Raw genomic sequence first — 27,586 nt, forward strand, 5'->3', positions numbered from 1 at the left:
TGAAATGTATCCATTCCTCTGCCCCTTGCGGTGGTCCGTCAATTGCTCTAATGCAGCTAATGCTTTAAGTTTTAATATCCAGGCCTGTATGGTTGGGCCTGTTTTCTTTTTCCAATTTACCGCAATAAGTGTTTTCGCCACTGCCAGTCCCATCCTTTTAATTCTACATTGCCATTTCTTCCCTTTCCTATTTCCCCAGCCCAGTAAACACCATTTAGGATCACATGGAAATAATACCCTCAGGGCCTTGGAGAGTGATTTTCCTCTTTTAAACAACTTCAGTGGCAGTGGGATCTTCCTCATACCCATCGCTGGACTTATTTCCTGCAGGTATGGCACCATGTGGACTATTACTAAATTGGATGTTAAGTTGCTTCCATCCCCTGTCTACTTCACAGTCTCTCAACTTGGAACCGGAGTGCTGGATAGTTAAGACTGACAGGGCATTTCTAAACTCGGGGAGAAGTGGCAACACATTTTTTTCCTGATCTTACCTTCCGTCTTAAAATCATGCACAGAGCATACATCAGTAGAGCACAGGGGAGTCACTTGAAATTGTGGGATGATGCCAGTTGTGTTAAATGCAAGATCTCCCTGGGTATTTATTATTTTTGTTTTTTACTGTCATCTTTATTCATTATTAAACCAATAGAAAAACAATCCAACCAAACAAGTATCTGCAATCAAATATAGCCATACAATAATACCTAATTCTCCTAACCACCCACACCCTACCCCTCCACTTACCCCCAAACTTCCTACCCTGCCCATCCACCCACCCTTTTTTGTTATTTTTTTTACCCATCTACCTCTGCAGCCACATAATGCTGTGGAGGAGTGGCCTAGTGGTTAGGGTGGTGGACTCTGGTCCTGGGGAACTGAGGAACTGAGTTCGATTCCCACTTCAGGCACAGGCAGCTCCTTGTGACTCTGGGCAAGTCACTTAACCCTCCATTGCCCCATGTAAGCCGCATTGAGCCTGCCATGAGTGGGAAAGCGCGGGGTACAAATGTAACTAAAATAACTAAAAATAAAATAAATGATGCCCTCAATTATACCCCCTCCACATTAGAAAAATTTTGTTCCTATAAATCCTGCATAGGAATGCTCTGAAAGGTTCTTAACATGCATCTTCTTCGACAGTTAATGGTCTTTCACATCAGGTACCAGAAGAGAACTCCTGCTGCGGCAGCAATGAGGAACTGCACAGTGGGATGTCTACACACAGCCATGGCAACATGGAAAGAACATCCTGATGTTTCACCAGCACCTGAAAATAAAAACAACCACCCATAAAGGGAAGCCTGGGAGACATGTTGCTTCAGGGCAAACTTTGCAGTGAACATGGGGGACATGCTGGGTAATAAAGAAAAGAAATCAGAGCTTGGTGGTCTCTTAGAGGAGCCTGGAGACTGGCTGCTGTTCAGTGGTTACTGAGGGGCCGATGCAGAAAGCTGCGTGACTTCTGTCTCAAAATTAGTGATCTAAAAATTCTGCAGCATGCTGCAATTGATCAGTATGCAAAATTATTGTTGTGTTAAAACCACAGTTCATTGCATAATGTCACCTTTTGTAATTAATTAGATCTGCCTCACCTGTTTGAGCAGTGGAAGCCAGGGGCTTTTTGCTATCCTGGACAGAATTGCAAATCTCCTCTAGATACTTAATCACCCCAACCTTGCATATGCACATGACAGTTCTACACCGTCTGTGCAGTGGCAAATTCCCCAATTAGAAAGAAACCCAGTATGCAGTAGATATGGTAAGACAGTTTATTAGCATTATCATCTCACCCAATGATGGTACAGGCAAACAGGTATTCATATGAATTGAACAGCAGTCCACGACACGTCTTGTCACCCGCCTTCTCTTGTAGCCTTCCTTCTCTGTTCTTCCAATCTAATACCCCTCAGACTGCTCCTTATATACTATTTCAATCCCATTGATTCCAATGGACCCCAGTTTTCTCATCAGAGCTCTTTGGCCCTTATTGGTTGATCAGAATGACTTCACATGTTATCAAGCTCTAAGTATAAACAAGATATGCTCAGAGCGCATCTTGTTAGATGACTTTGCATTTTGCCCTAGCCCCCTCCTTTGGATGTTCTCACCCGGGGTGCAGCTGACCCAGTACTGTAGTACTGTCTCTACATAACCACAACAATCTTGCTCATGACGCTTTGTAGGTGCCAGTCTCCTTATTATCTACAGAGCAGATTCCCTCCATCCTCTGTCAGCTCTCTGAGCACTTCAGCATTTGCTACAGTAAGATGTAACTGTGTCAAAGGTGATCTCTGATTCTTACAAAGCCTAGTTCTCTAGGAACTCATTTCAGCTTGAGCTGCATATTTTGTATCAGAGATGATTTTTGGATTTCAAGAGGCCTAGCTTTTTGCCTGAGCCAGTGGCCTGTAATTTACTGAGAGCAAGGGCTAGCAAGGCTAACATGTTTCTTCACTTTCTTGTCAGTGTCTGAGCAGTGACTTCCTCAAGTGCTGACAGGAATGGTGCCATAAAAAACAACAACCAAAAAAAGGTACAAGCTGCTGGCATATGCATTGGCCCTCTTTCCCCTCTCAAATCTCCAATTCCCAGTATCTAGTGGCACCCCCCCCCCCAACCCTGCTGACCCCCTTGATTTTTTTTTTTTAATTAGAGTCCACCCAACGTGACCTCACTTACCTTCCCTAGACTCAAAAGTCCCCTTCCATGGTAACTAGCGGCACACTCCACCCTCTAGCCAACATGATCCCTCTCCTGTCCCACAACTGAAAATAAATTCCCTGGCATCTAGTGGCACCCCACACCCACCTGAGCCCCTGCTCCAGGTACCCCAGGTTGCACCTTAAAAGGCAGGAGCAATACCCATTTGTTCCAGACTCTGGCACCACCATCTTGAAATGTGGTAGGACCTGACCCTGTGTGGTGCATCCTGAAATGCACAGTGTGGGGTCAGTTTGCCAAATAAGGGCTTTGTGGGGGAGGGGCCACTAGACTACCATGGAGCCATGCAGAATGATAGCGGAGTCAGAGGGTTTAGGTTGAGGACTCAGGTCCAGGGCTCCCCTTAACCCTTCTATGCCATCTCAGACTTGGCTACATTTCTCACACTATCAGTGTACAGATTAGAAGTTTTCTGCATTGCTGCGGATTAGCTAATAGCCTGTTTAACCACACATTTTAATATGCTAGGTGCTGAGGTGTATCATGCGATTTGATCGCTGAACCCCCTTCTGCAGTGTGCAGCCCATAACAGTGTCGACTTCTTGTTAACTCTGTTGCAGCCTGCAGCTGCTTTCTGCATTGGCCCTTGAGAAATATAATAGCAGATCAGCAGGTGGCAGCAGAGAGCACAATACAATGCTAATGGTGGGAAGCTCCCCTACAAGGTAGAGACCTCATGACAATCAGGAAGTTTGGCAGGTGTGCAGTTACTAATCCCAAAATTATAAAAGTCAACAATATTGAACCAACTTCACCAATTACGCTGAGGAGCTGAATGCAGTTGGCTCTATTAACAAATCCAATATTGCTTAATAACCTGTTCTTAGTATTGATCCAAACTGCTCAATGTCAGAAGGACAAACAGCTAGCACGAAATAATCAATGCTCCACATGAGATAAAGATTAATGCATTTATTATTCCCTTGTCTTTTCATTTTAAAGGAAGTCTAATTGATACTTTTGAGTTGCTTTTGTGGGTTTCCAACTCAACTGAAACCAGTCTTTTGGTCTTCCCGCATTTTATAACTCACCTGCCCTCCCCTCCTCCAATATGGGTCAGTACCAACACACACACTGGTTAATATGGTATACACTATACTGCTGCAAGTGAACACTGAATACCACATTACACCAGGTCTTACTGCAGCTGATAATATCCAGGGGAGTAGCCAACAGTCCATTTTTCTTATGGAGTGGCATTCCTCTCTGCTCTCTCCGCTCCCCCTCCCCCCATTAAAATATTTTATCTTTGCTGGTGGAGACACCCAAGCCCCCGCCAGCTGACCAGCTGAAGATCTCCATGATCAAAACCTCCTCCCCCCGTGCAAGAAGTCAGTGGCATGCTTTTCAGTTGCCAACACCAGCACTCCTCACACATGCTCAATTTGCAAACTGAGCATGTGTGAGGAGTGCTGGCAGCAGCTGGAAAGCACACCGCCAACTTCTTTGCACTGGAGCAGTGGCGTAGCTACGGGGAGGGGCCACAGGGGCTTGGGTCCCCAACCCCTGCCAGCTGAAGCGTTTGTCCAGTGCTGGTCTCGCCACATTGCCTGCCCTGTTCTCAGTCATGCCGTGCACGCTCGTTTTAGTGAAACTGAGCATATGCGACACTTTGTGCATGCTCAGTTTCATTAAAATTAGTGTGCAGGGAGATTCCAAGATGGCCGCACGCACTAGTTGAGCTGCTGACCTCGCTTTTCTTCGATTAAGAGAAATGCCGAAGAGAAGGGGAAAGACGGTGGTCCGAGCTTCCCCAGCGCCAACCCCATTACCTGCAGGTTCAATGGACCGTTTTCTGAGGCCAGCAACAGGGCATGAAGGATTGGAGTGGTTCCATACGGAGCGCCGGCATAGCGGAGGGAAATTCAGCGCTCCCTGGACTTGATGTGACACTGAGCACCGACGCTAGAGCTCCGCCTCCGCAGCCGATACGGATGAGCTCCCCCCTCGAAGGAGTGAGCAGTTCAGCTCTGCAGAATGGGTCTGAACTAGGCTCGAATGAAGCTCAACTTGGACAGCTCAAGAGGGAGCCAGGAGGACGGGTAACGCTTCCTGAGTAGAGCACTCCGAAAGAATCGACTGCAGGACAACGAGGAATAGAAGCTGAGGAGGAAACAAGACGCTCTAAATTTGCCTCCCTGGTCTCTAGAGAAACCGTCAAAGGTAACTCTAGAAAATCTGTGGGACTTAATGGCTCAAATGGCACAACATTTGCTAAAACAATCAAATATGTTAACTCAAAAAGTTAACAAAATTGAAAGTAAAGTGGGAAAGAATGAACTTGATATAAAAACATGTTTTGAAAAGGTTGAAATGGTGGAAGGAAGAATTACAAGTTTTGGGAATATTCAAACTAGTATGATAAAGGATTTATCGAATCTAAGGAATAAAATGGAACTTCATGAAAATCATATGAGGCGATATAACCTTAGATTCATAAATTTTCCTAGAGTAAAGATAAGTCCGGTGGAAATGTTGAAATGATATCTAAAAGAAGTTCTTGAGATACCAGAGACTAATTTACCATTTACCACCCTTCACCCAAGTCTATTATGTTCCTCAGAAACAAAGAGATCCACCATCACAACAAGAAGCAACTTTAGATTTAACAAATTTCCTTGAAGCATCTGATACAGCACAAGCCACTGCGGCAACTTTAGTCGCTATGATAGCTTTACTACCAGATAAATTATGGTTGCTTAAAATGTTCTTTAAAAAGAAAGATAATTTGTTTCTCGGCCTTAAGATATCGATATTTCCTGCTGTCTCAAGGGACACACAGAAGAAACTAAAACAATTTCTGTTAATGAAGCCAGAGGTCCTGCGGCTGGGAGGCACATTTTTTCTTAGATTTCCTTGCAAGTGTATAGTAGTTTACAATACACAAAAGTTTATTTTTATGGATCCATCTCAGCTAACAACGTTTGTCACCTCTAAAAGAAAGTAAGGAGCTAATTGATGTAATATGCCCATACTCTCCTAGTGGTTGAATTCTTACTTGAAGTTACTTATTTTCCTCTTACCGCCATTGTATTGGATATCTCCCCTAAGTAATGTGGACTTGAGTGTTGAAAAAGTGTATTTCTTTTTTTTTCCTGCTTAGAAATTTTCTTGAATTGTTATAATTACTAGTTTAACACTTTCTATTCAAGTGTAATTCCTTGATATATTTTGTAAATGAATAATAATTAAAAAAATGAGTGTGCATGATGCAACTGAGAACAGAGATGGGCAGGCACTGCAAGACCAGCGTGGAACAAATGCTTCAGCTGGTGGGGGTTGGGGACCCCCACCAGCCAAGGTACCTTCATGCGATGGCAGCGCGGGAGGGTGGGGGGAGAGACAGGCCAAAATGTGCCCCCTCCCCACTTTGGGCTCTGGCCCCTCCTCCCCTTCGAGGTCTGGCTACAGTACTGGGGTTATGTTCAGGCCACAGGGTACTGCAGTTTGGGGGAGCCATGCCCCCCACATACTTGGATACGCCTCTGGTAATATTGATGCCTATACTTGAATGCCTTACTCTTTCTGAAGTGGGCCTGAATTAATTCATCCCCTCCTTTTGTACTACCCCAAGCTATCAAAATTATCGTTCCACCTCCTCTGCCCCTCCACTCATGTCTCGGCTCTCCCTTACAATTTTATGCTGTAAGCCACCTAGATGTCTTCCACGACGGATGGGATAGTAAATCCCTAATAAACTTGAAATGTGATGTCATGAGCAACAGGCATGCATCGCTGTTACTGGATACAGTAACACTAGGCACTACCCCTCCATCTTATTCATCACAATGGGCGTTCAGTGGCTCTTGGTAAACCCCCCAATGCAAGAACCTCACTCCACAACTCCCTCAGATACCATACACCCATGTCTTTTAGGTTCTCCCTATCCTATTCCCACTCATCCACTGCCAGCTTTGTGGCATCAGGGGAGGCTGGATTACCTCAGGCTCTCTTTTGTTCTGCACATGTCACTTTGAGGTACACTTAATTTTTGGAATTAATGTAGATTTTTTAAAAATATGAACTTAGTTCAAGTTCAATTTACTGAATTTATTTGGCATCTTAAAAACTTCATTTACATTTTAACACAAGAGAGTCTGTATTACTTTACAATCCCTCCCCTCATTAATGGTAATTAAATTAAGACAGTGCTGTCTTAACAGATAGAGCAGGCTGTTAAAAGAATGTTACTTAAATGAACACCCTAATCCCTTACCATAGCAAGCTTTCAATTTGGAAACAGCATCCCCTTTAAAAATAAAATCAAAGTGTTCATATTTTTCAATGTGGTACATGAAATTCCTACAGCAGCATCACTTCAACTCCAATTACAGAAAAAATATTCAAATGGATGATTTTTCAACTAGATACTGTTTCCAAAATCACTACCAATAGATAGTTTATTTTCATTGTTTCTCTTTAAAATATATATATAAGGCTGGCTGTTAAAGAAAGAGGTAAGTGGTTCCATGTTCAGATAATTTGAACCCTGGCTACAATTCCTTTGACCTAAGGAAAATAGAATTATTCAGAATAAAACAATCAGAAGCAAGCTACCTTGTTTAGCAGCATAGTAGGGATTCTTGCGGATATCCCCTTTCCCATCATGTACTGGCAACCCTCCATTTTGGACCTCTTTCTTTGAGCCAATCTTGTAAAACTCATCGAAAACCTGTGGGAAGGAAGCAAAGAAACTTAGTGCTAGAGCAACCATGCACAGACAGCCACCACCAACTCCTACTTCTGTACTGAGTTGAAACATATTCACTTCTGTCTTTGATGTGCATTACAAGAACCAGTCACTCCAAAAGAAGAAATTAGGTCTTATCTGATAATTTTCTTTCCATTAATCCTTCCCTTTTGATTAATAGGAGATGGTGTGACATGACAAAGCTGAAGCTGGTCCACCCAGATGGTTTTTATTCTCCCCAATACAGCCTCTGCCATCTTGTACACTCAAACCAATGTAATTGATAAGACAAGCTTTGCCTACTGGCTTCAGCCCAGATAATGGGCCAAGCACGCCAGAAGGTAGAGACAGAGAACTTAAAACTGAGCTGAGACATCTTTCTTGGTATTCAGTCCAGCTCCTCAGTATTTACATAGACAAGCAGTAAGGATAATACTCAGAATAAACACAAGAACAATAACCACTTCGAAAACCTAACACTAACCAGATGAGGAAACATGTGTGGACCCCTCTCATCTCTGAACAACTTATAGAGAACAACAGATATGCAGGAAGCACAATGTAAGGTGGAAGTTGTTATTTGGCCCATTACTTCACACCAACTAAACATCTCAGAAACCTTAGGCAGGCCTCTGGAACAGTGGGAAGGACTAATGGAAAGAAAATTATCACATAAGACCTCATTTCTCCATTACCTAGCTTCCCACTATTCCTGAACCCATGGGATGTATAAAAGTGGGTGGGATCCTTGCACCATCACCCTGAGCCCTGAAGCCCCAAAACTGGCTTCTGAGCGTGCCGCAACGTCCACCTTGTAGTGCTTGGCAAAGGTATGTAGCACTGACCATGTTGCAGTCTTGCAAATATGCGCTGGAGAGCTGGAGACAGTAAGGTAGTCTCCGCCCAGGATTGTATGCCTTGCAGAATGAGCCCACAAGGCCTGAGAAGCCTGCTTCCATACAAGCAAATAAGCTGATGCGATACTCTCCGTCCATCTAACAATTGTGGACTTGGAAGTCATGAGGCCAAGCATCTGTTTACCAAAAAGCACAGTTGGTCCAATTTGCAAAACTCATTTATGACTTCCAGATATCTAATGAGGACTCTACACACATTGAGATGCTTCAAGGAAGGTTCCGCTCTGGAGACAGCATATGAAAGGGATGCCGCATGTGGCCTGATTCCCGCAACAATCGAACTATATTCGAGTGAGCCACAAGAGACGTCTTCTGTAGTTGGCTCCTGAAACAGGCCAAAACCACAACCTGAACTTTCAGAGAACCCAATGCCAATCCTTTTTGAAGGTTTGTCTGGAGAATAGCTAGGATGTGTGCAATCTGAGAAAAGAAGGAAGAAAGTCCACGCTCAGAACACCTGCCTCCAAATGTCCTGAACACCTTCATATATGCCATAGATGTAAAGTGTTTCTGAGCCTAAAGCAAGGTAGCAATGACTGAATCAGAATAACCTTTTCCTCTCAACCAAGCCCTTTCAATGGCCAAGCCATAAGACCAAAGGGGCATGGATCTTCCATGAGCACCGCACCTTGCTGCAGTAGGCCGTGTACCTGCAGAAGACAGAGAGCATCCCTGTCCATCAGTTGAATCAGGTCAGTGTACCACAGCCTCTGCAGTCAATTTGGGGGCTATGAGAATGATTTGACCCTGGTGTAATGTGATCCTTTCCATGGGCCAAGGAGGGAAGACATATAGTATATGTGTCTCCGGCTAGGGCTGCAGTAAAGCATCTATCCACATTCTTCTGACAGCTAAAGAACTGGGCACTTCGGCATTCCATTTTGTTGCAATAAAGTCCAGAAGCAGAAAGGGAGTGATTGTTGTATAAGGGCATTCTGCAGTGCCATGAGCTCCAAGCAATTTTTCGATCACCACGGACTCCTGTTCCATCCTGTGCCCTGTGCCAGATGGAACTTGTTATGAGCTCCCCAACCTGACTTGCTGGCATCTGTTGTTACCACCTCCCATTGTATTATTGGAAAGGAAGCTCCAACCATAAAAATTCCTGGTGACAACCACCACTGCACGTTCCGTCTGGCAATCAGCGACCAAGGAAGATGAAATCGAACTTCTGTGGCACAGGAGACCAGTGGCTGAGAAGAGACTCCTGTGAAGGCTGCATATGAGCCCTTGCCCATGGCACCACTTCCATTGCTGCTGTCATTGACCCCAGAACCTAGATGAAGACCCAGACCCTGGGCCTGCCATGACTGAGAAGACGAATCTGTTAAACCTGTTTTGACCTCCTGAGTTCTGTGAGAAGGATGCTCTCCCTTGCTGTGTGGAAAAGAATGCCCAGATACTCCAGCAGCTGCATTGGAGTTAGTCTGCTGTTCTCGAAATTGATCACCCAACCCAATGCAGTAGACGGACAACTGTCTAGCCGCCACACTGTCCAAATAGGATGCTGCATGAATGCGCCGTTTGTCAAGATATGGGTGAACTCTGATTCCCTGGCACCGATGGGAGGCCGCTACCACCACCATAACCTTAGTAAACATTCTTGGTGCCTTGGCAAGACTGAACGGCAAAGCCCTGAACTGGAAATGACAGTCCAGCAGTGCAAACGTAGAAACTTCTGAAGTATCAGCTATATGGAATACACGAGTACGCCTCCTTGAAATCAAGGATGGTGAGAAATTCTCCTGCTTGAATTGAGGCTATGACTGCTTTTAGTGTTTCCATGTGAAAAGTGGAACACTCAGAGACAGCGATTTAGAACCTTTGAGATCTAAGACTAGACAAAGATGCCTTCCTTCCTTGGGACAATGAAGTAGGGGAAGCAGGGGCTTAGCAGGGGGGGCTGCCCCCTGGGGCGGGGCGGTTCGCTGTTGCCCCCCCCCCCCCCCCCCGGGTGCAGCACGATGACATTCCCCCCCCTCGGCGCATCGACACCCCTCCCCCCCGACCAGCTCCCGCACCCTACCTTTAAAAAGAATATCGGAATCCGAGGCGAGGCGCAGCCCCTCGTGCCTGCCCTGCACGTAAAAGAAATGTGGACCGTTGGGCCTTCTCTCGCTGTGTCTGTCCCGCCCTTGCGGAAATAGGAAGTTGCGTCAGCAGAGGGTGGGGACAGATAGAGCGAGGGAAGGTTCCGACTGTCCACCGTTCTTTTATGTGCAGGCAGGCGCGAGGGGCTGCCGCCTTGCCTCGGATTCAGATATTCTTTCTAAAGGTAGGGTGCGGGAGCTGGTCAGGGGGGGTCGATGCCGCGGGAGGGGGATCTGGCAGGGGAGCGACACCCCCCTGAGCTGACACCCGGGGGTGGACCGCCCCCCCCCCCTTGCTACGCCACTGAGGTGAAGTATCTGCCTTGTCCTGTTCAGCCTGGGGAACTGGAACAATGGCTCGGAGCACCAGCAAGGAATCTATGGTGGCCTGAACCTCAACCACCTTGATTCTCTTTTGACGAGAGAGGAGCAATTGAGGCGGGATAATTCCAACTTGTAACCTTCTGTAAGATATCCAGATCCCACTGGTCTGATGTGATTTTGGCCAGTTCCTCCCCAAACTCCTGAAGACATCCACCAGAGGAAGAGAAAAATGGACCAGCCTCACATCATTGTGAAGCTTGGGAGGCATTGGTGCCCAAGTGTCACGATCCCAGGCTTTGAACAACCAGGCACAAACGTGAGCCCTTGGCCTACTGTCATCGAGCGGCAGCAGGAGGCAAACCCCCCCCAAGCAAGACTGGACAGGATTCAGGATACACTTGGCTTGGCTGGAACTGGATTCAGGAATGGACTTGGCTTGGCTGACTGGAACCAAATGCTGGAACAGACTTGGCTTGACTGGAATAGGATTCAGGATTCTCAAGCAGGATTCAGGATTTACAAACAAGCTTGGCAGAAAACAGGATTCAGGATACTCAGGCAGGATTTAGGATTACAAACAAGCTTGGCAGAAACAGGAGCTAAAAGCAAACAGGGCAGAAACAAGCAGGAAGGGGACTGTAGCTGAAGGCAAAGGGGACTAGAACAAGCAAGACAGACTAGGCAGAATACAAAGCTGACCACACAGACAAACAGCAGAACTATGTCTGAAGCTAAGGTAGAGGGGGAACTAGCACGGCAGACTAGGCAGAACACAAAGCTGATCCACACAAAAAACAGAACTATGACTGAAGCTAAAGTAGAGGGGACTAGAACTAGCAGGGCAGACTAGGCAGGACACAAAACTAACAAACAAAGAAGAACAGAAACAGAAGTGCACACAGGCACCCAAATTAGAAACAAGACACAGAAGTGCCCACAGGCACACAGACTAGACAAGGCAAAAAATCTATACAGAAGTGCCCACTGGCACACATACTAGAATAAGGCAGAAGTGCTACACTGCACACGGACTAACCTGGGGACCTTTGGCATTGCAAAGGCCCTGAATGAAAGTCAACCACTTCCTTATAAAGGCCCTCATTAATGATGTCATAACTACAGGACAGAGGCAGGACATACACAACACCAAAGAGAGGCTTGAAACACACAGGAAGTAGAAACCCTACGCTCTGAACAGTGAGGCTTGGAACACACAGGACAAACACAACAATGCAGATAGAAGCCAGTACATGAGCTGACCAGCAGAAATAAGGTGAGTCAAAAGAGGGGTCACGGCCACAATCGTGACACCAAGTGGTCTGAGAGGAGGACTTCCTGTCTGCACAAAAGATTGGCATGCCTTAAAATCGGGACTTCTAATCATATTTCTAACGACCAGGCTGGTATCGTCTGCTGTCTCAAGATCGAGAGCCCCCTGAAGACGGATGAACAGAGACTTTTGGCTTACCTTCTGGCAACCACTGTGGCTTAGTTTCCCCCAGTTCTTTCATCGAGATCTTCTCCAAATAGTCACTTGCCCCGAAAGGGCAGTTTAACTAGACATGACTTTGGTGCTGCATCCACTGCCCAATGTCACAACCAGAGATGACAGCCACAGACATACTGTGGGCTGTAACCCATAACATGTCATAAATAGCATCCCCTAAGTAGGCCAACCCTACTTCCAGCCGGGCATTATGGTGCCTTTCTTGCTTTGCAGACCGCCGATGCCACTTAGGTATGCCTTCCCATGAGTGAGCTACACACTGTTGCTTGAAGGTCCAAAGCGGCCACTCAAAGGCTTATTTCAGCAAGTCTTCTAACTTTCTGTCCTTTAGGTCTTTTAGGGTAATGCCCCCTTCCACTGGCAATGTAGTCTTCTTAGTCACCACTGTAACAGAGTCCTCTGGAACCAACAAGTAGAGGCAAGCCATGGCTCTTCCCACTCGTAGCCCCACGTCCAGTCAGGTCCATTCTACTGTAATCAAGTCCTGAATGTCATGATATATCAGGAAGGCCTTAGAAGAACCTCTAAACCCCTCATGATTGACGAAGATAGACTTTTGATGCTGAAGCAGAATGCTCCTCAATGGAAAGCACCACCGGTGCCTCAGAAAGGGTACTGAGTGCCTCTTTATGAAACAACTTCAGTACTCAGTACCTCCTCTAACGGAGCCTTCAATGATGGTTCTTATGAGCAGACCAAGGCCACATCAGATAAGGAAGGAGAAGCAGAGATAGCCTCATCTGTCTACTCCTAGAGGTCTAAATGAGATCTCTTAGGAGTCAGAGGGGCAGCAGGGAGAGAAACTGAAGCACCCTGCAGCAGCTCCGATTGCTTAGGGTTACCATATGGCTCCAGAAAAAGGAGGACGGATTGAGCCAGCCGGGTTTTACTTCCATTGCTTTCCGTTAAAAGCAATGGAAGTAAAACCCGGCTGGCTCAATTACTTCCATTGAAAGCAATGGAAGTAAAACCCGGCTGGCTCAATCCGTCCTCCTTTTTCTGGAGCCGTATGGTAACCCTACGATTGCTCTGCTTCAGTCAATAGGTCTGGTGTAAGAGCAATATAAACTCCAGAGAAAACAAAGATCCCAATGCAGCTGAATGCTCTGTCGGGCCCTGAGGTTGTAAAACAGCAGCTGTGCTCCATACGTGATTAGAGGCTGTTCCTCATTGCCAGTCGGCCCCAACAAAATGGTGCATGTTTCCACGCTCTCCTGCATCCAACTGCACACTGGCCTAGCTGGAGAGCTGGAAGTCCCCGGCATATTCGGATGCTGAGACAATCCAAAGACATGCTGCCACTGTTCCCTCTGTGTTCTGTGGGATTCCTGGCTTACATGCACTGCAACACCCTGATGCCAGCCAGCAGGTCCCACAGCAGGAACATTGCTTAACTGCCCCCTCGGGAGTCGCTATCAGCCCGACTTTCAAGCGCCACACTATGCAGTCCCAAGCGGTAAGTCAGGATCCCTGCACCAAGTAGAACTTGCAGCCCTTCAAGTGGTTCCAAGTCAAACTGTAGTCAGACTTACCACTGCCAGCTGCTCCTCCCAAGCTCACAGTCTCCACAAGTCTTACTTGAAATGAGATAGGATCACGACTGATACTTTGTCCCACGCTCTCTAGTAAACATCTTTCCTTCACCTCTCTTTTTTCTTTTATTAGGTTGTTGTGCTAGAAAAGGAGATCTCCACAAGAAACAGGGCAGAGGTAAAGGGAGGGAAGCAGTAAATTCGCAGGGCACCAGAGACAAGATCTGAAGACCTCCAGATATGACTCTGCAAACTCAAGCCACCTGCAAAGCTCAACTGGGGTCCAACTGACAATCATTCAGAGCCAGAGGCCGAAATGTGTGTCCATCCACCTGCTGGAGATAGAGAACTGAAAACTGAGCTGAGATGTATATCTCTTGGTATCCATTCCAGCTCTTCAGTATTTTCTATTTCCACCTGCTGGTTGATGGACACAGGTTCTGGAATATATATATATATATATATATATATATATATATATATAATATATATATACAGTGGGGGAAATAAGTATTGATCCCTTGCTGATTTTGTAAGTTTGCCCACTGACAAAGACATGAGCAGCCCATAATTGAAGGGTAGGTTATTGGTAACAGTGAGAGATAGCACATCACAAATTAAATCCGGAAAATCACATTGTGGAAAGTATATGAATTTATTTTGCATCTGCAGAGGGAAATAAGTATTTGATCCCCCACCAACCAGTAAGAGATCTGGCCCCTACAGACCAGGTAGATGCTCCAAATCAACTCGTTACCTGCATGACAGACAGCTGTCGGCAATGGTCACCTGTATGAAAGACACCTGTCCACAGACTCAGTGAATCAGTCAGACTCTAACCTCTACAAAATGGCCAGAGCAAGGAGCTGTCTAAGGATGTCAGGGACAAGATCATACACCTGCACAAGGCTGGAATGGGCTACAAAACCATCAGTAAGACGCTGGGCGAGAAGGAGACAACTGTTGGTGCCATAGTAAGAAAATGGAAGAAGTACAAAATGACTGTCAATCGACAAAGATCTGGGCTCCACGCAAATCTCACCTCGTGGGGTATCCTGATCATGAGGAAGGTTAGAAATCAGCCTACAACTACAAGGGGGGAACTTGTCAATGATCTCAAGGCAGCTGGGACCACTGTCACCACGAAAACCATTGGTAACACATTACGACATAACGGATTGCAATCCTGCAGTGCCCGCAAGGTCCCCCTGCTCCGGAAGGCACATGTGACGGCCCGTCTGAAGTTTGCCAGTGAACACCTGGATGATGCCGAGAGTGATTGGGAGAAGGGGGCTGTGGTCAGATGAGACAAAAATTGAGCTCTTTGGCATGAACTCAACTCGCCGTGTTTGGAGGAAGAGAAATGCTGCCTATGACCCAAAGAACACCGTCCCCACTGTCAAGCATGGAGGTGGAAATGTTATGTTTGGGGGTGTTTCTCTGCTAAGGGCACAGGACTACTTCACCGCATCAATGGGAGAATGGATGGGGCCATGTACCGTACAATTCTGAGTGACAACCTCCTTCCCTCCGCCAGGGCCTTAAAAAATGGGTCGTGGCTGGGTCTCCAGCACGACAATGACCCAAAACATACAGCCAAGGCAACAAAGGAGTGGCTCAGGAAGAAGCACATTAGGGTCATGGAGTGGCCTAGCCAGTCACCAGACCTTATCCCATTGAAAACTTATGGAGGGAGCTGAAGCTGCGAGTTGCCAAGCGACAGCCCAGAACTCTTAATGATTTAGAGATGATCTGCAAAGAGGAGTGGACCAAAATTCCTCCTGACATGTGTGCAAACCTCATCATCAACTACAGAAGACGTCTGACCGCTGTGCTTGCCAACAAGGGTTTTGCCACCAAGTATTAGGTCTTGTTTGCCAGAGGGATTAAATACTTATTTCCCTCTGCAGAATGCAAATAAATTCATATACTTTCCACAATGTGATTTTCCGGATTTAATTTGTGATGTGCTATCTCTCACTGTTACCAATAACCTACCCTTCAATTATGGGCTGCTCATGTCTTTGTCAGTGGGCAAACTTACAAAATCAGCAAGGGATCAAATACTTATTTCCCCCACTGTATATATATATATATATATATATATATATATATATATATATATATATATATATATCAAGTTATATGTCTGCATAAGAGGACACAGTGTGTGTGTGTGTATGTATATATGGGGGGAGGGGAAGGGGTTTGTTTCATTAAGCTTTGACAAACACTGTGACTGTGTACACAAGACTACCTGTCTATGAAGGTAAGTGACCTGTACTTGGTTCACCAGTCCTCCTGATGCATGAGAACATCAAAGAATAGTTAAAACTCTGGAACTCATTGCTGGAAGATGTGGTAACATCAGTTAGGGTATCTAGGTTTAAAAAAAACCAAGTTTATTATAGTGAGTTTATGGTTTAACTTGGTTTGTTGGATTTGTTCTTCCTGATTTTTTGTAATTTATTAAAAAAGGTTTGGACAAGTTTCTGGAGGAAGGTCCATAGTCTGTTATTGAGATGGACAAGGGAGAAGCCACTGCTTGCCCTGGGCTTGGCAGCATGGAATGTTGCTACTAATTGGGTTTCTGGATTGGCCATTGTTAGAAGCAGGATACTGGGCTAGATGGACCATTGGTCTGACCCAGTAAGGCTATAAGTTCTTATGATCACAGTAAGGAAAGTCACATTCACGACTGAGATACCTCAGTCAGGCTGCATCTATTAATTCAAATGGTTTTATTAGATGTGTGTGGACCCCAATGAGGCTGGGTAGGTCATACTTGAATACCATGAGTGCCAATTCCATTACTCTTGAGTTCCAAAAGACTGATGCAGATATAAGGATCTAGAGGGAGGGACGCATTTGCCATAAGAACTACCTGGCATTTCTTTGGGCTTTTCACCTCAGCAGCAATTGCTGTGTGACAAGGGTAAAGCATCAAGTCTTGACTGGAAATTATCTGCGCTGAATCCCTGTCCCACTTTTCCAAGTCCAGCCTTTCCAGTATCAACCCCTGCTCCCAGAATTGCTCTGTGATAATGGTAAGGTATCAAGTCTTGTTATCTGCACTGAATCCCTCTCCCACTTTTCCAGTTATCAATCCCCCTCCCCTTCCCTGGCAGCAATGATCCCCAATTACATACATACATACACACGCCAATTGGTCAACTGAGCAATCACTAACTGGCTGTTCTGCACATGCTCAGAGCGGCGCTTGTATATCGCTTTCATACACACATAGAAACTGCGTGTATGAAAGTCGGTGTAGCTTTTTTTTTTCTTCTCAAAACTACTGTGGGGTGTGCTTTCAGGGTTGGAGCAGCGGCTGATGGGCAGACTGTCATGTTGGGGCTCCGGCGTCTTCACTGTCTCTCCGCTGCCGGGAGACAGGGCATGAGGAAAAAGTGGAACCCACCTCCAATCCCACATTTCACTGCCACGGTCAGTGATCTCCCTGCTCCGGCATGTCTAGTCTCTCCCTGGGTTCTTCTCTTCCAGCAGGAGTGGCAGAGGACCCTGGAATAGCTGTGGAATACTTGGAACAATGAAGAACTGTCAGGACTGACAGCTCCAGACCTCCCGTTAAATTTTTCACGGTAAAGGTAGAGGCTGTTTCTGTGCATCACTCGGGAAAATGGCTTTGCATTGCTTTGAATACATATTTGAATGTTTAATAGCTCATTTAAATAGATTAGCATAGGATCCCCGTTGTCTGCTCCCCACATGGTAAAAAGCCCGTAGAACTCCACTGTGCATCTCCCGCTGAACAGCTTGCTCGTTAAACTGGCTGGAACCATTTTAAAAAAACATGTGCTGGCCCGGTAGGATTTGTGCATCGCGCCCTGAAAGTCTGAAGAGCAGGACTGCGATGAGATGATCTGTGGTGCGTATACAGTGCTCATCTGAAAAATCCCAGCTCCCTGAAGCAGGGGATAATAAAGTATGTTTCTGAGTTACTGGTATCAACTAAACACCAACACAATGAATAACAATGTACCTTAAAGAGTGAGCCTGAGGAGGTGGCAAAGGAAAGCCATAGGGCAGGTCCTTGAGGACTGCAACTCAGCCTGGTTCATACATAAATCAGTCTGTTTTACGTGAAAACAAATACTGACCTTTTGAAAGCCAGAACTGTTTACAATCCTCAAGGGCCAGCAATGCCTCCTCCTTGGTACTTGCTGGATTTGGTAATGAGTTTCAGAGGTGCTTAGCAGACAAGGACTGGACAGCAGTGTCACTGACTGCAGTTGAGGGCAGGGCTGTGGTCGGAGCCAGTAAAAATGTACTGGCTGACCCAGTTTCAAAATAAAAAAACACAACATTATAATATATGGTAAATTTATCACTTTATACCAGGGACATAGCCAGACCTTGAAGGGAGGGGGGGCAGAGCCCAAACTAGGGGGGCACAATTTGGCCTGCCTCTCTGCTGCCCTCTCATGCCGCCACCCTCTGTCACCCCGCCGCTTCTGCCTCCCCGCTGCTGCCGCTGCTCTTCCACCCACCGCCGCTGGAAGGTACCGCCTCTGCCTCCCTGGCACCTGCTCCCCTCTGCCACCACTGGAAGATACCGCCTCTGCCTCCCTACCGCCGCTCCCCCCCCCCCAGCTGCTGCCGCTGGAAGGTACCTTGGCTGGTGGGAGGAGTCCCCAACCCCGCCAGCTAAAGCGTGTGTCCCATGCTGGTCTTACATTGCTGGTGCCCTGTCCTGCTTTCAGCACCGTGCACACTCGTTTTAATGAAACTGAGCATGCGTTTCATTAAAACGAGCGAGCACGCTGAAAGACAGGACAGGGCGCCAGCAATGTAAGAACAGTGTGGGAAAGATGCCTTAGCTGGTGGGGGTTGGGGACCCCTGCCAGCCAAACCAGGGGTCCTGGAGCCAGTTTGAGGTGGCCCAGGCCCCTGTGGCCCCCTGTAGCTACACTACTGCTTTATACTTATATATGAAATTGTTAGAGATATCCACCTGGTGGTTACTGCTTTTCCACTGACTCAAGTTAGATTAACTATACATAGTAGGAGTCAGAGTCAGACAGTACAAAAACAGAGGAGTCGAAGATTTGGTGTATTGACTCCACAGCCCTGGTTGATGGTAGCTTGTCTCAGATGTTTCCTAACCCTGCCACGTTTGTCACTTGCCATGTATTAAGCAGATCCTAAAACTTCCTGGTACCTGCATATTGAACTGATATGCCTTTTTGGATTCCTCCACGATCTGTGCTTTGGTGCTGTTGTCTACATCCAGTATGTTCATTCGGGCCCTGTACAACTGTTTGAACTGCTGGATACTGGAAATATTATCAAAATAGTAGAATTGGCTTCCTTCCCCTGTGCTGGATAGGTGCAAAGTCCTTTGTGCCACCTTCTTCAGCACTTGAACCCCGGAGAGGTCACCCATGTACCGGGTATAAGCGTGGGCTACCAACAGCTCTGGTTCCTGCTGCCCTACATGATGGATTCGTTCCGCATAGCGTTTCATTGCTTGCGAACACTGAATCTTATCCTTCCAGTCCTCCCCGTACAAATACTTCAAATCCTTCACCAGGGCGTCTGTTCGATGCAGCTCCAATGGGAAGTACAAAGGTGCAAAAGCAGGGTGCTCCTTATTCCGCTCAATTTCTTCTTCCAGGGCCGAGTACGTGAAGTACAACACTGTTGTGAACAGCTAAGACATATAGAGAAATCATAAAACACCTTGTAAGGTATCTGGAAAGACATAATTTTCAGCATTTCGACAATACAATCAATAAATCCTTGCTCAAAGCCCACCTCTTCAATGTTGCTTTCGGCACCTAACCTTTATACCTTTCAGGAAATCTAGACTGCCCCTATTTGACTGACTGTACATTTGTCCTTTAGATTGTAAGCTCCTTTGAGCAGGGACTGTCCTTCTATGTTAAATTGTACAGCGCTGCGTAACCCTAGTAGCGCTTTAGAAATGTCAAGTAGTAGTAGTAGTAGTACCATAATGTGATCTGTCAACGTAAGAATTAATTCCATTACAGGATAATTCTCATCTGAACACAAAACAATGCAAAATCCTTTTTCAATATTACTAAAATGTTCCATTCAATCCATATAAACAACACATACCCCCTATATCTAGTTATATAGGGACGTGTTCATATGTTTCAAAGGACAAATACCGATTCAAAGATCTTCAATATTGTCCAGGTTTATAATCATAGCACGATTATTTTTGTTAGACACGCTTTCACCTAACTTAAAAATTAGAAAAGGGTCCCAAAAATAATCGTGCTATGATTATATACTAACACTATATATAACACTAAAAAGTAACCTGTTTATGTTTCAACAGGCATACCTTACCGATCCAACATAAATGCCTGATCTCTGCAACACAACAAAACTAAAGAACGTAATGGACATAACACAACTCTTCCATTGTATGATTCCCTAGTGTGGCTGGGCCACATGAACTTTATCTTACCACAACATCACTTTGTATTTGTTTGCACCGGAGTCTGTAACGCCTCTCCGGTACTATGTGAGCCACATTGAGCCTACAAACAGGTGGGAAAATGTGAGATAGAAATGTAACAAGTAAATAAATAAATAAATAAATAAATAAATAAAATATACTCAGACAATATTGAAGATCTTTAAATCTGTATTTGTCCTTTGAAAACATATGAGCATGTCCCTATATAACTAGATATAGGGGGTATGTGTTGTTTAAATGGATTGAATGGAACATTTTAGAAATATTGAAAAAAGGTTTTTACATTATTTTGTGTTCAGATGGGAATTATCCTGCAATGGAATTTATCTACCTTTCTAATCTAATTTCTTGAGTTAACGTAAGAATGAAGCCTCAGAACAGCACAATAGGCAACCAGGGTTAGATCACAAACTTGTATGTCTCGGTTTGTGTTTTAGATACCCCTTCTCTATTTTGTGCAAATTCCTCAACTACCCTGTGGTCAAACTCTGTAGGCACTTTTGAGAGAGTGTGAGATTTGTGTAATATATATATGTTTCTTAATGTAAACTAAGATTGCCACTATATGCAGTGATGTACACAAAGTCATGGAGTTGTGTTTGATGTTTTTTTTTTTTATTCTGCAGAACAAATTTGACAAAGTAAAATAAATTTTAGAGACATTGTGAAAATGAGGTATTTAATTAATTATTGCACTTCACACATCAGATTTGGTTTATAAAGGGCGGATATGCAATTATCCTCCCCTAAGTAGTAAAAGAGTACCGATGTTGTCACCTAGAATTTGAGTTAGGATGATGCATCAATAGCTGTGTGACAGAGTATTTTTATATAGTATTCACTTAGGGGTTCTTTTACTAAGGTGTGCCGAAAAGTGGCCTGCGCTGATGTAGACTGTATTGGATGTGCACAGGTCCATTGTTCAATGCAGACATGCGGCAAAATAAAAATTGACGCATATCCATTTTGGGCCTGAGACCACCCATGGACTTAGCGGTAAGGTCTCATGTGTTAACTGGGCGGTAATCATCAACGTGAAGAAAGACTAAGGAGGCTTGGAGAAGAGACGGCTGAGGGGAGACATGATAGAGGTATATAAAATAATGAGTGGAGTGGAACAGGTGGATTTGAAGCGTCTGTTTACGCTTTCCAAAAATACTAGGACTAGGGGGCATGCGATGAAACTACAGTGTAGTAAATTTAAAACAAATTGGAGAAAATGTTTCTTCACCCAACGCATAATTAAACTCTGGAATTTGTTGCCGGAGAACGTGGTGAAGGTGGTTAGCTTGGCAGAGTTTAAAAAGGGGTTAGATGGTTTCTTAAAGGACAAGTCCATAAACCACTACTAAATGGACTTGGGAAAAATCCACAATTCCAGGAATAACATGTATATAATGTTTGTACGTTTGGGAAGCTTACCAGGTGCCCTTGGCCTGGATTGGCCGCTGTCGTGGACAGGATGCTGGGCTCAATGGACCCTTGGTCTTTTCCCAGTGTGGCATTACTTATGTACTGCCGGTTAGCGCCACGCGGTAGAAAATAAAAAATATTTTCTGCTGCGCGTATTGGATGCACATAAAAAATAGAATTACCACCCGGGGCTCATGGTAGCCGGGCGTTAGTTCCAAATTGACGCACGTTGGACGCACGAAGGCACCTATGCGCCTTAATAAAAGGGCCCCTTAGGCGACATGTCACTGTGACATTATATATGTCCATTTACATTACGCCTTAAGGGGTCCTTTTACAAAGCAATGGTAAAAAGTGGCCTGTGATAATATGGGCACGTCTTTTTGGTGTGTGCTGGGCCATGTTTTACCATGGCTGGGAAAAAGGCCGTTTATGATTGGGCCGGGAAATGGTCGTGTGCGAAAATTAAAACTAGTGTGCCCCTATTTATGGCCTGAGCCTTTACTGTCAGCCATTGACCTAGTGGTAAGGGCTTACGTGCTACCCACGTGGTAACCATGCAGCGTGCGCCAATGTGACCATGCTTCCAATTACCACTGGGAACACCCCCCAGTGATAGAAAATAGAAAAAATATTTTCTACCGTGGGATTTGGCATGCGCCAAACTCAAAATTACCGCTGGGTGCACGTGCTACCCCGGCATGTTAGCCCTTCCTCAATGCCAGCTGGGAAGGCGTTCTGTTGGTTTATTGTTTTTGAGCGAGCATTTGCTTGATTGAAATCCTTTATTGCAAAAGGTAAGGCATCATTTAAAATCTCATTCATCTGTGTAAACAGGTTTATTACCTATCTCGTTAGCGTTACTTTTAGAGGTGTCCAGCACTATTTTCCCGCCAATTTGTCAACACCATTTTTTTATAACAAGAACTGCACAGTATTTTCATCCGGGCCTCATCAGAGCATATGTTTGACTTATGCAAATTACTTTATTTCTATTCCTTGATTATATACATCTTGCCATGTTTTTCAGTTTTTAACTTTACCATGTATTCAACTTAGCACATTGACATCTTGATGTCAGCTTTATATCTTAATACTTGGTTTAGGGAGATTTTACACATTAAGATACATATTATTCCATATATATTTCCTGATTTGCGCGCTCATATATAGATCTATTTGTCATATTACGAATGCTTTTGGGTTTTGTTTTTTTTAGTTGGTAAAATTTAAATTTCCTGTTGGGTTTAAAAGCACACATCTGTGCCACTGTATTTTGAATGAGTGTGTATACCATTTTTTGTGAATTAGTAATTGTCACTGTGCTTTAAATGAGTTTATATGTCACTTTTTGCCAATTAGTAACTTTCACTTCTTTATTATTTAAATATCATGTTGGCGGTTTTCTTCATCAAACATTCAGAATAGCAGGTTTAGGATGTCTTTTAGTAAGGTGCTCTTAGCATGCGCTAAAATTGTGGGCACGCTAAATGTTAGAGACGCCAATGCATTTCTATGGGCATCTCTAACGTTTAGCACACCCATAATTTTAGCGTGCGCTAAAAACATGAGCGCGCCTTAGTAAAAGAGCCTCTTAATGTTTTCACTTTCACAGTGTCTGGATGATTTCTAATTAGTATACATTAGCATTTAATAGTACTTTTTACATAATTCTTATCCATATTCAGTTTCAGGTTTTTGATTTTTACACACATTTTTTTGCAGTTTGTCGTCATTTACTATATGTCCATATTACTGGTGACAAACACTTGGGCGTTTTGTTGGTTTAAATTCATTACCCATCAATGTATTTTATTTGTGTAGCAGTACATAATAGGAATGATAGTGTTCACCGTTTTTCACATTTTTGATTTCAGAGTTATCGGCTTTTTTCCCATAATGATATTTGCAACATTGTTTATAGCCCTCCTTATGATTAATCATTAGTTATTTTACATTTAATTAGTCTTCATTGAGTTTGGATACTTGTTAATTTATTTAATTTATTTTGTACATTTGATATACCGCAAAATTGAGCTTGGGGAGGCAACTAAGCGGTTTACACCATGACTAAAATGCACTTGAACAGTGTTGACTAATGTTGTAGAGGATCCAGAGGGAAAAGGATAAGCAGAGAGGACAACAAAGTGTAGAGTGGAAAATGAAGGGAGGTGAATGAAGAAAGAGGCTGAAAAATAAGGCAAAACAAAGAACAATCCCCACATTTGAAAGCTTCTAAGAATAAATGAGTTTTAAGAAGGGATTGGAACCATTGTAGAGGAATGGGTTTGCTGAGAGAACAAGGCAGAGAGTTCTGTAATTTAGGACCCAGGTAGCTGAAGGCCATATCACGAGAAAGGGAAAGACGGGGAGTCAATGGTGATGGCACAACAGTGGCGTACCAAGGGGGGGCGGTCCGCCCCGCGTGCATGCCGCTGGGGGGTGCCGCGGCGCGCACCTGCTCTGAGTTCGCTGACCGCGCGTTTGCTGCAGCTCCCTCTGCCCTGGAACAGGTTACTTCCTGTTCCGGGTCAGAGGAAGCTGCAGCGAATGTGCGAAGTCAGGGAACTCTGAGCAGGCGCGCGCTGCGGCACCCCCCCAGCAGCGTGCACCTGGGGGGGGCCGCGCTGCATCGGGGGGGGGCTGCACCCGGGGGGCGGGGCGCCACCCCGGGTGTCCGCCCCCCTAGGAATGCCACTGTGGCACAAGGAGAAGATGCTCAACATGAGGGTTAATTCCATCCACCCATTTCATATGACATCTCTAAGGGGGTCTTTTACTAAAGCTTAGCTCGAGTTATCTGCAGCAGGGCCCATAGGAATAAAATGGGTCCTGCTGCAGATAACTCGAGCTAAGCTTAAGTAAAAGACCCCATAAGTTAATAATTTATTTCATATTCATAAAAGATACTTTTATTCTTTAGATATGATATTATTTGTTATTATATTTGGAAAGCTGGCATGTTCAGAAACATCCAACAGAAGGTATTTTATATATGTTTTTTCTTGGTTCAACATTTTGTTCTCTTCAGCCCCTTATCTTCTGCCTTCTATAAATATATTTTTGGTAGCTTCAGCAGTAAAAATGATTATATATTTTTTTAATAGATCATTCAGATTAGGGGTATATATGTGTATTTCGCACATCATTACCTCTTTTATAGCTATCAAGCATATATGTTGACTTTCTTTATATTTATTTTTTTCCCGTTAACTTTTAGTTTGATGTTAAGACGTGTATTGTTTTATGACCAGTTAAAAACTATTTTAAACATTTTTACATGTCTTGAGGATTTATATGTATTGTATTTCCAGTTGTATAATTTATAATTACATATATTGATATCTTGCCATATGGTTCTTCTTACTATGGATTATGCATGTACACATGTGTTTTAACTGTGTCAAATGTTTTCATTGATATTTGTTTTGCTATTATTGTTACTTTTAGACTCTTGAGGCAGGCCAACGTGGCCAAAACACAACTCGTGTTGAGTCATTGGATATTTTTATAAACTTCTGATACCTTGAACATCATCTAGCTTCTACTTATTTTGTCACCTTCACTGTGTTTGACTTCCCCTGCAAAAGCTGAGTATTGTTTATAACATTTTAAACCCTCTGGGGTAAAGTTGGACTATCATCAAATTGCCACTAGTTAGCAAGATTGTTTTAGCAGTGGTCTGGAAACAGCCTTATATGCCAACTGTGGACATCGTACTTTGCAAGATGGACTACATACATCAGATGACTAGATTGACGGCAATTCAAAATGGCCAAGTAATTGCTTGTCATAAGATTTGAGACATTTGTCACAAGTGGAAGACATCTAATACAGCTGTAGTCACACAGACATAGTAATAATTTGTTCTTTTTCTTATTTGCAGTAGTGTCTGGGCATAGAGAATTAATGATGGTTTTATTGACCTTGGTTGTTTGGGGGAGGGGATGTTGAGGGGAATTTATATTTGTTGATATTTGTATTGGTATTTTGCTATTTTGTAGTATTTTTATTTTCAAATAAAAGTTTATTTTTGCAAAAAAAAAAAAATAATGAAAAGGTTACAATATTAAAGGCAGATACTTGATTCAAGGTGAATGGCAGAGGAATATGCGACTCCCCTTCCCTTCATGCACCACAAAAGCATGTTGGCGTATAAATAAGCAGCACATTTTCCTGGACGATGATAATTTGCTACTACACAGGCAACATGTTCTGAAAGCAGGGCACTAACTCATCCCCAGTGAAATGAGAGAAGAAAAGCCACAGACTAGAAAAACCCATCCAGAGAGTTCCAAAGGAAACCCATTTCTCTGTCGTGGGCCACCATAGAGAGACTACAACAGGAGACCAGCAGCATAAGGATAAAAGGGCACTTTCCCTGGTGAGCGTCTCAGGGAGAAACTGCAGCAGCACAGTGCCATGTCGCCAGCTTGCGGCTTTCAACTCCTTACCTAAAAGGTAGGGAGAAGGAGAGGAACTTAAGAGGGGCAGAAAGAAGAACTACTACTACTACTACTTAACATTTCTAGAGCGCTACTAGGGTTACGCAGCGCTGTACAAATTAATAACTAAGGACGGTCCCTGCTCAGAAGATCTTACAATCTAAAGGACGAAATGTCAAGTTGGGGTAGTCTCGATTTCCTGAGTAGAAGTGTTGTGATTAGGTGCTGAAAGCTACATTGAAGAGGTGGGCTTTGAGCAATGATTTGAAGATGGGTAGGGAGGGTGCCTGGCATATGGGCTCAGGGAGTTTGTTCCAAGCATGGGGTGAGGCGAGGCAGAAAGGGCAGAGCCTAGAGTTGGCGGTGGTGGAGAAGGGTACTGAAAGGAGGGATTTGTCTTGAGAGCAGAGGTTACGGGTAGGGACGTAAGGGGAGATGGGGGTAGAGAGGTAAGGAGGGGCTGCAGATCGAGTGCATTTGTAGGTTAGTAGGAGAAGCTTGAACTGTATGCGGTATCTGATCGGAAGCCAGTGAAGTGACTTGAGGAGAGGGGTGATATGAGTATATCGGTCAACGCGGAAGATAAGATGTGCGGCAGAGTTCTGGATGGACTGAAGGGGGGATAGGTGGCTAAGTGGGAGGCCGGTGAGGAGTAGGTTGCAGTAGTCAAGGCGAGAGGTAATGAGAGAGTTCTTAAGAAGGAACCTGAAAGAGGAAGTGAAGGGGATATGGGAGAAAAGAGGATGAAACTGAGGAATCTGAAAGGGACAGGGGGCCACCATATTATTCAAGAAGCTCTTGAACTCTTAAATCTTACTGTGTTAACACTGAGTTACAAAGGGGATTTCCAATAGGTACAAAATGAAGAAACACTTTCTACATCCACCCCAAATTGTACTAAAACCCCTTGCAGAAAAGCCCCAGACCGGGTCTCCTCTCCAGTGCTGAAGAATTCTTGAGGCTTCTAACCTTGAAATCTTCCCACTTAATGTGGCCATTTAGAAAGTCTTGGATAAACGTATTATTTTGTGCTTGGTCATGGGATTCCTTGGTTCCTTCCCTCAGCAGTTCTGACAGATCCATGGGTCTGTAAAAGTAAGACATAGTTGGACCATGGACATCTGTGCTTATAGAAATGTTCTGTATGTGGTTATGGTATTAGAAAAGAACTTTTCTGGTAAATGTAAAGCATGAGAAGTCATGAACTGACAGTATTAGAAACCCTTCTGCATACCCAAAGAACAGGTTTTCCTCAACCAGCACTACCAGTATGCCTCAACCTTGTGCAGTCCTTGGTTTCTCTGCCAAGAGTGTCAGCCTGTGGCAACTGCAATGGCAGAGTTAGACATGAGGACACCTGTGCGCTGGGAAATGGACCGAGGCCACCAAGCAACTGGCAAATGGTAACAACTTTCAGCCATGACTGCTCTGTGCCAGTTTTAAACTAGTGACCTACACATGGCAAGGGGCCA

General features: G+C 44.5%; 1 protein-coding gene across 6 annotated transcripts in view; it reads right to left on the reverse strand.

The window, feature by feature from the left end:
• Positions 1 to 1,086: 1,086 nt before the first annotated feature.
• LOC115475558 (heme oxygenase 2-like) overlaps positions 1,087 to 27,586 on the reverse strand; it is a 117,688-nt gene continuing 91,188 nt past the window's right edge. For all 6 annotated transcript variants that reach the window (XM_030211362.1, XM_030211363.1, XM_030211364.1 and 3 more), the window contains 4 exons: positions 27,084 to 27,201; positions 18,967 to 19,458; positions 7,282 to 7,396; positions 1,087 to 1,270 (listed from right to left, as the gene is read on the reverse strand). In XM_030211362.1, the coding sequence (XP_030067222.1) occupies positions 1,155 to 1,270; positions 7,282 to 7,396; positions 18,967 to 19,458; positions 27,084 to 27,201 (841 nt within the window). In that variant the 3' untranslated portion in view covers positions 1,087 to 1,154. The remainder of the gene's footprint in view (positions 1,271 to 7,281; positions 7,397 to 18,966; positions 19,459 to 27,083; positions 27,202 to 27,586) is intronic.

Source organism: Microcaecilia unicolor, chromosome 8, assembly GCF_901765095.1.
Source record: "Microcaecilia unicolor chromosome 8, aMicUni1.1, whole genome shotgun sequence".
NCBI classification, from domain to species: domain Eukaryota; kingdom Metazoa; phylum Chordata; class Amphibia; order Gymnophiona; family Siphonopidae; genus Microcaecilia; species Microcaecilia unicolor.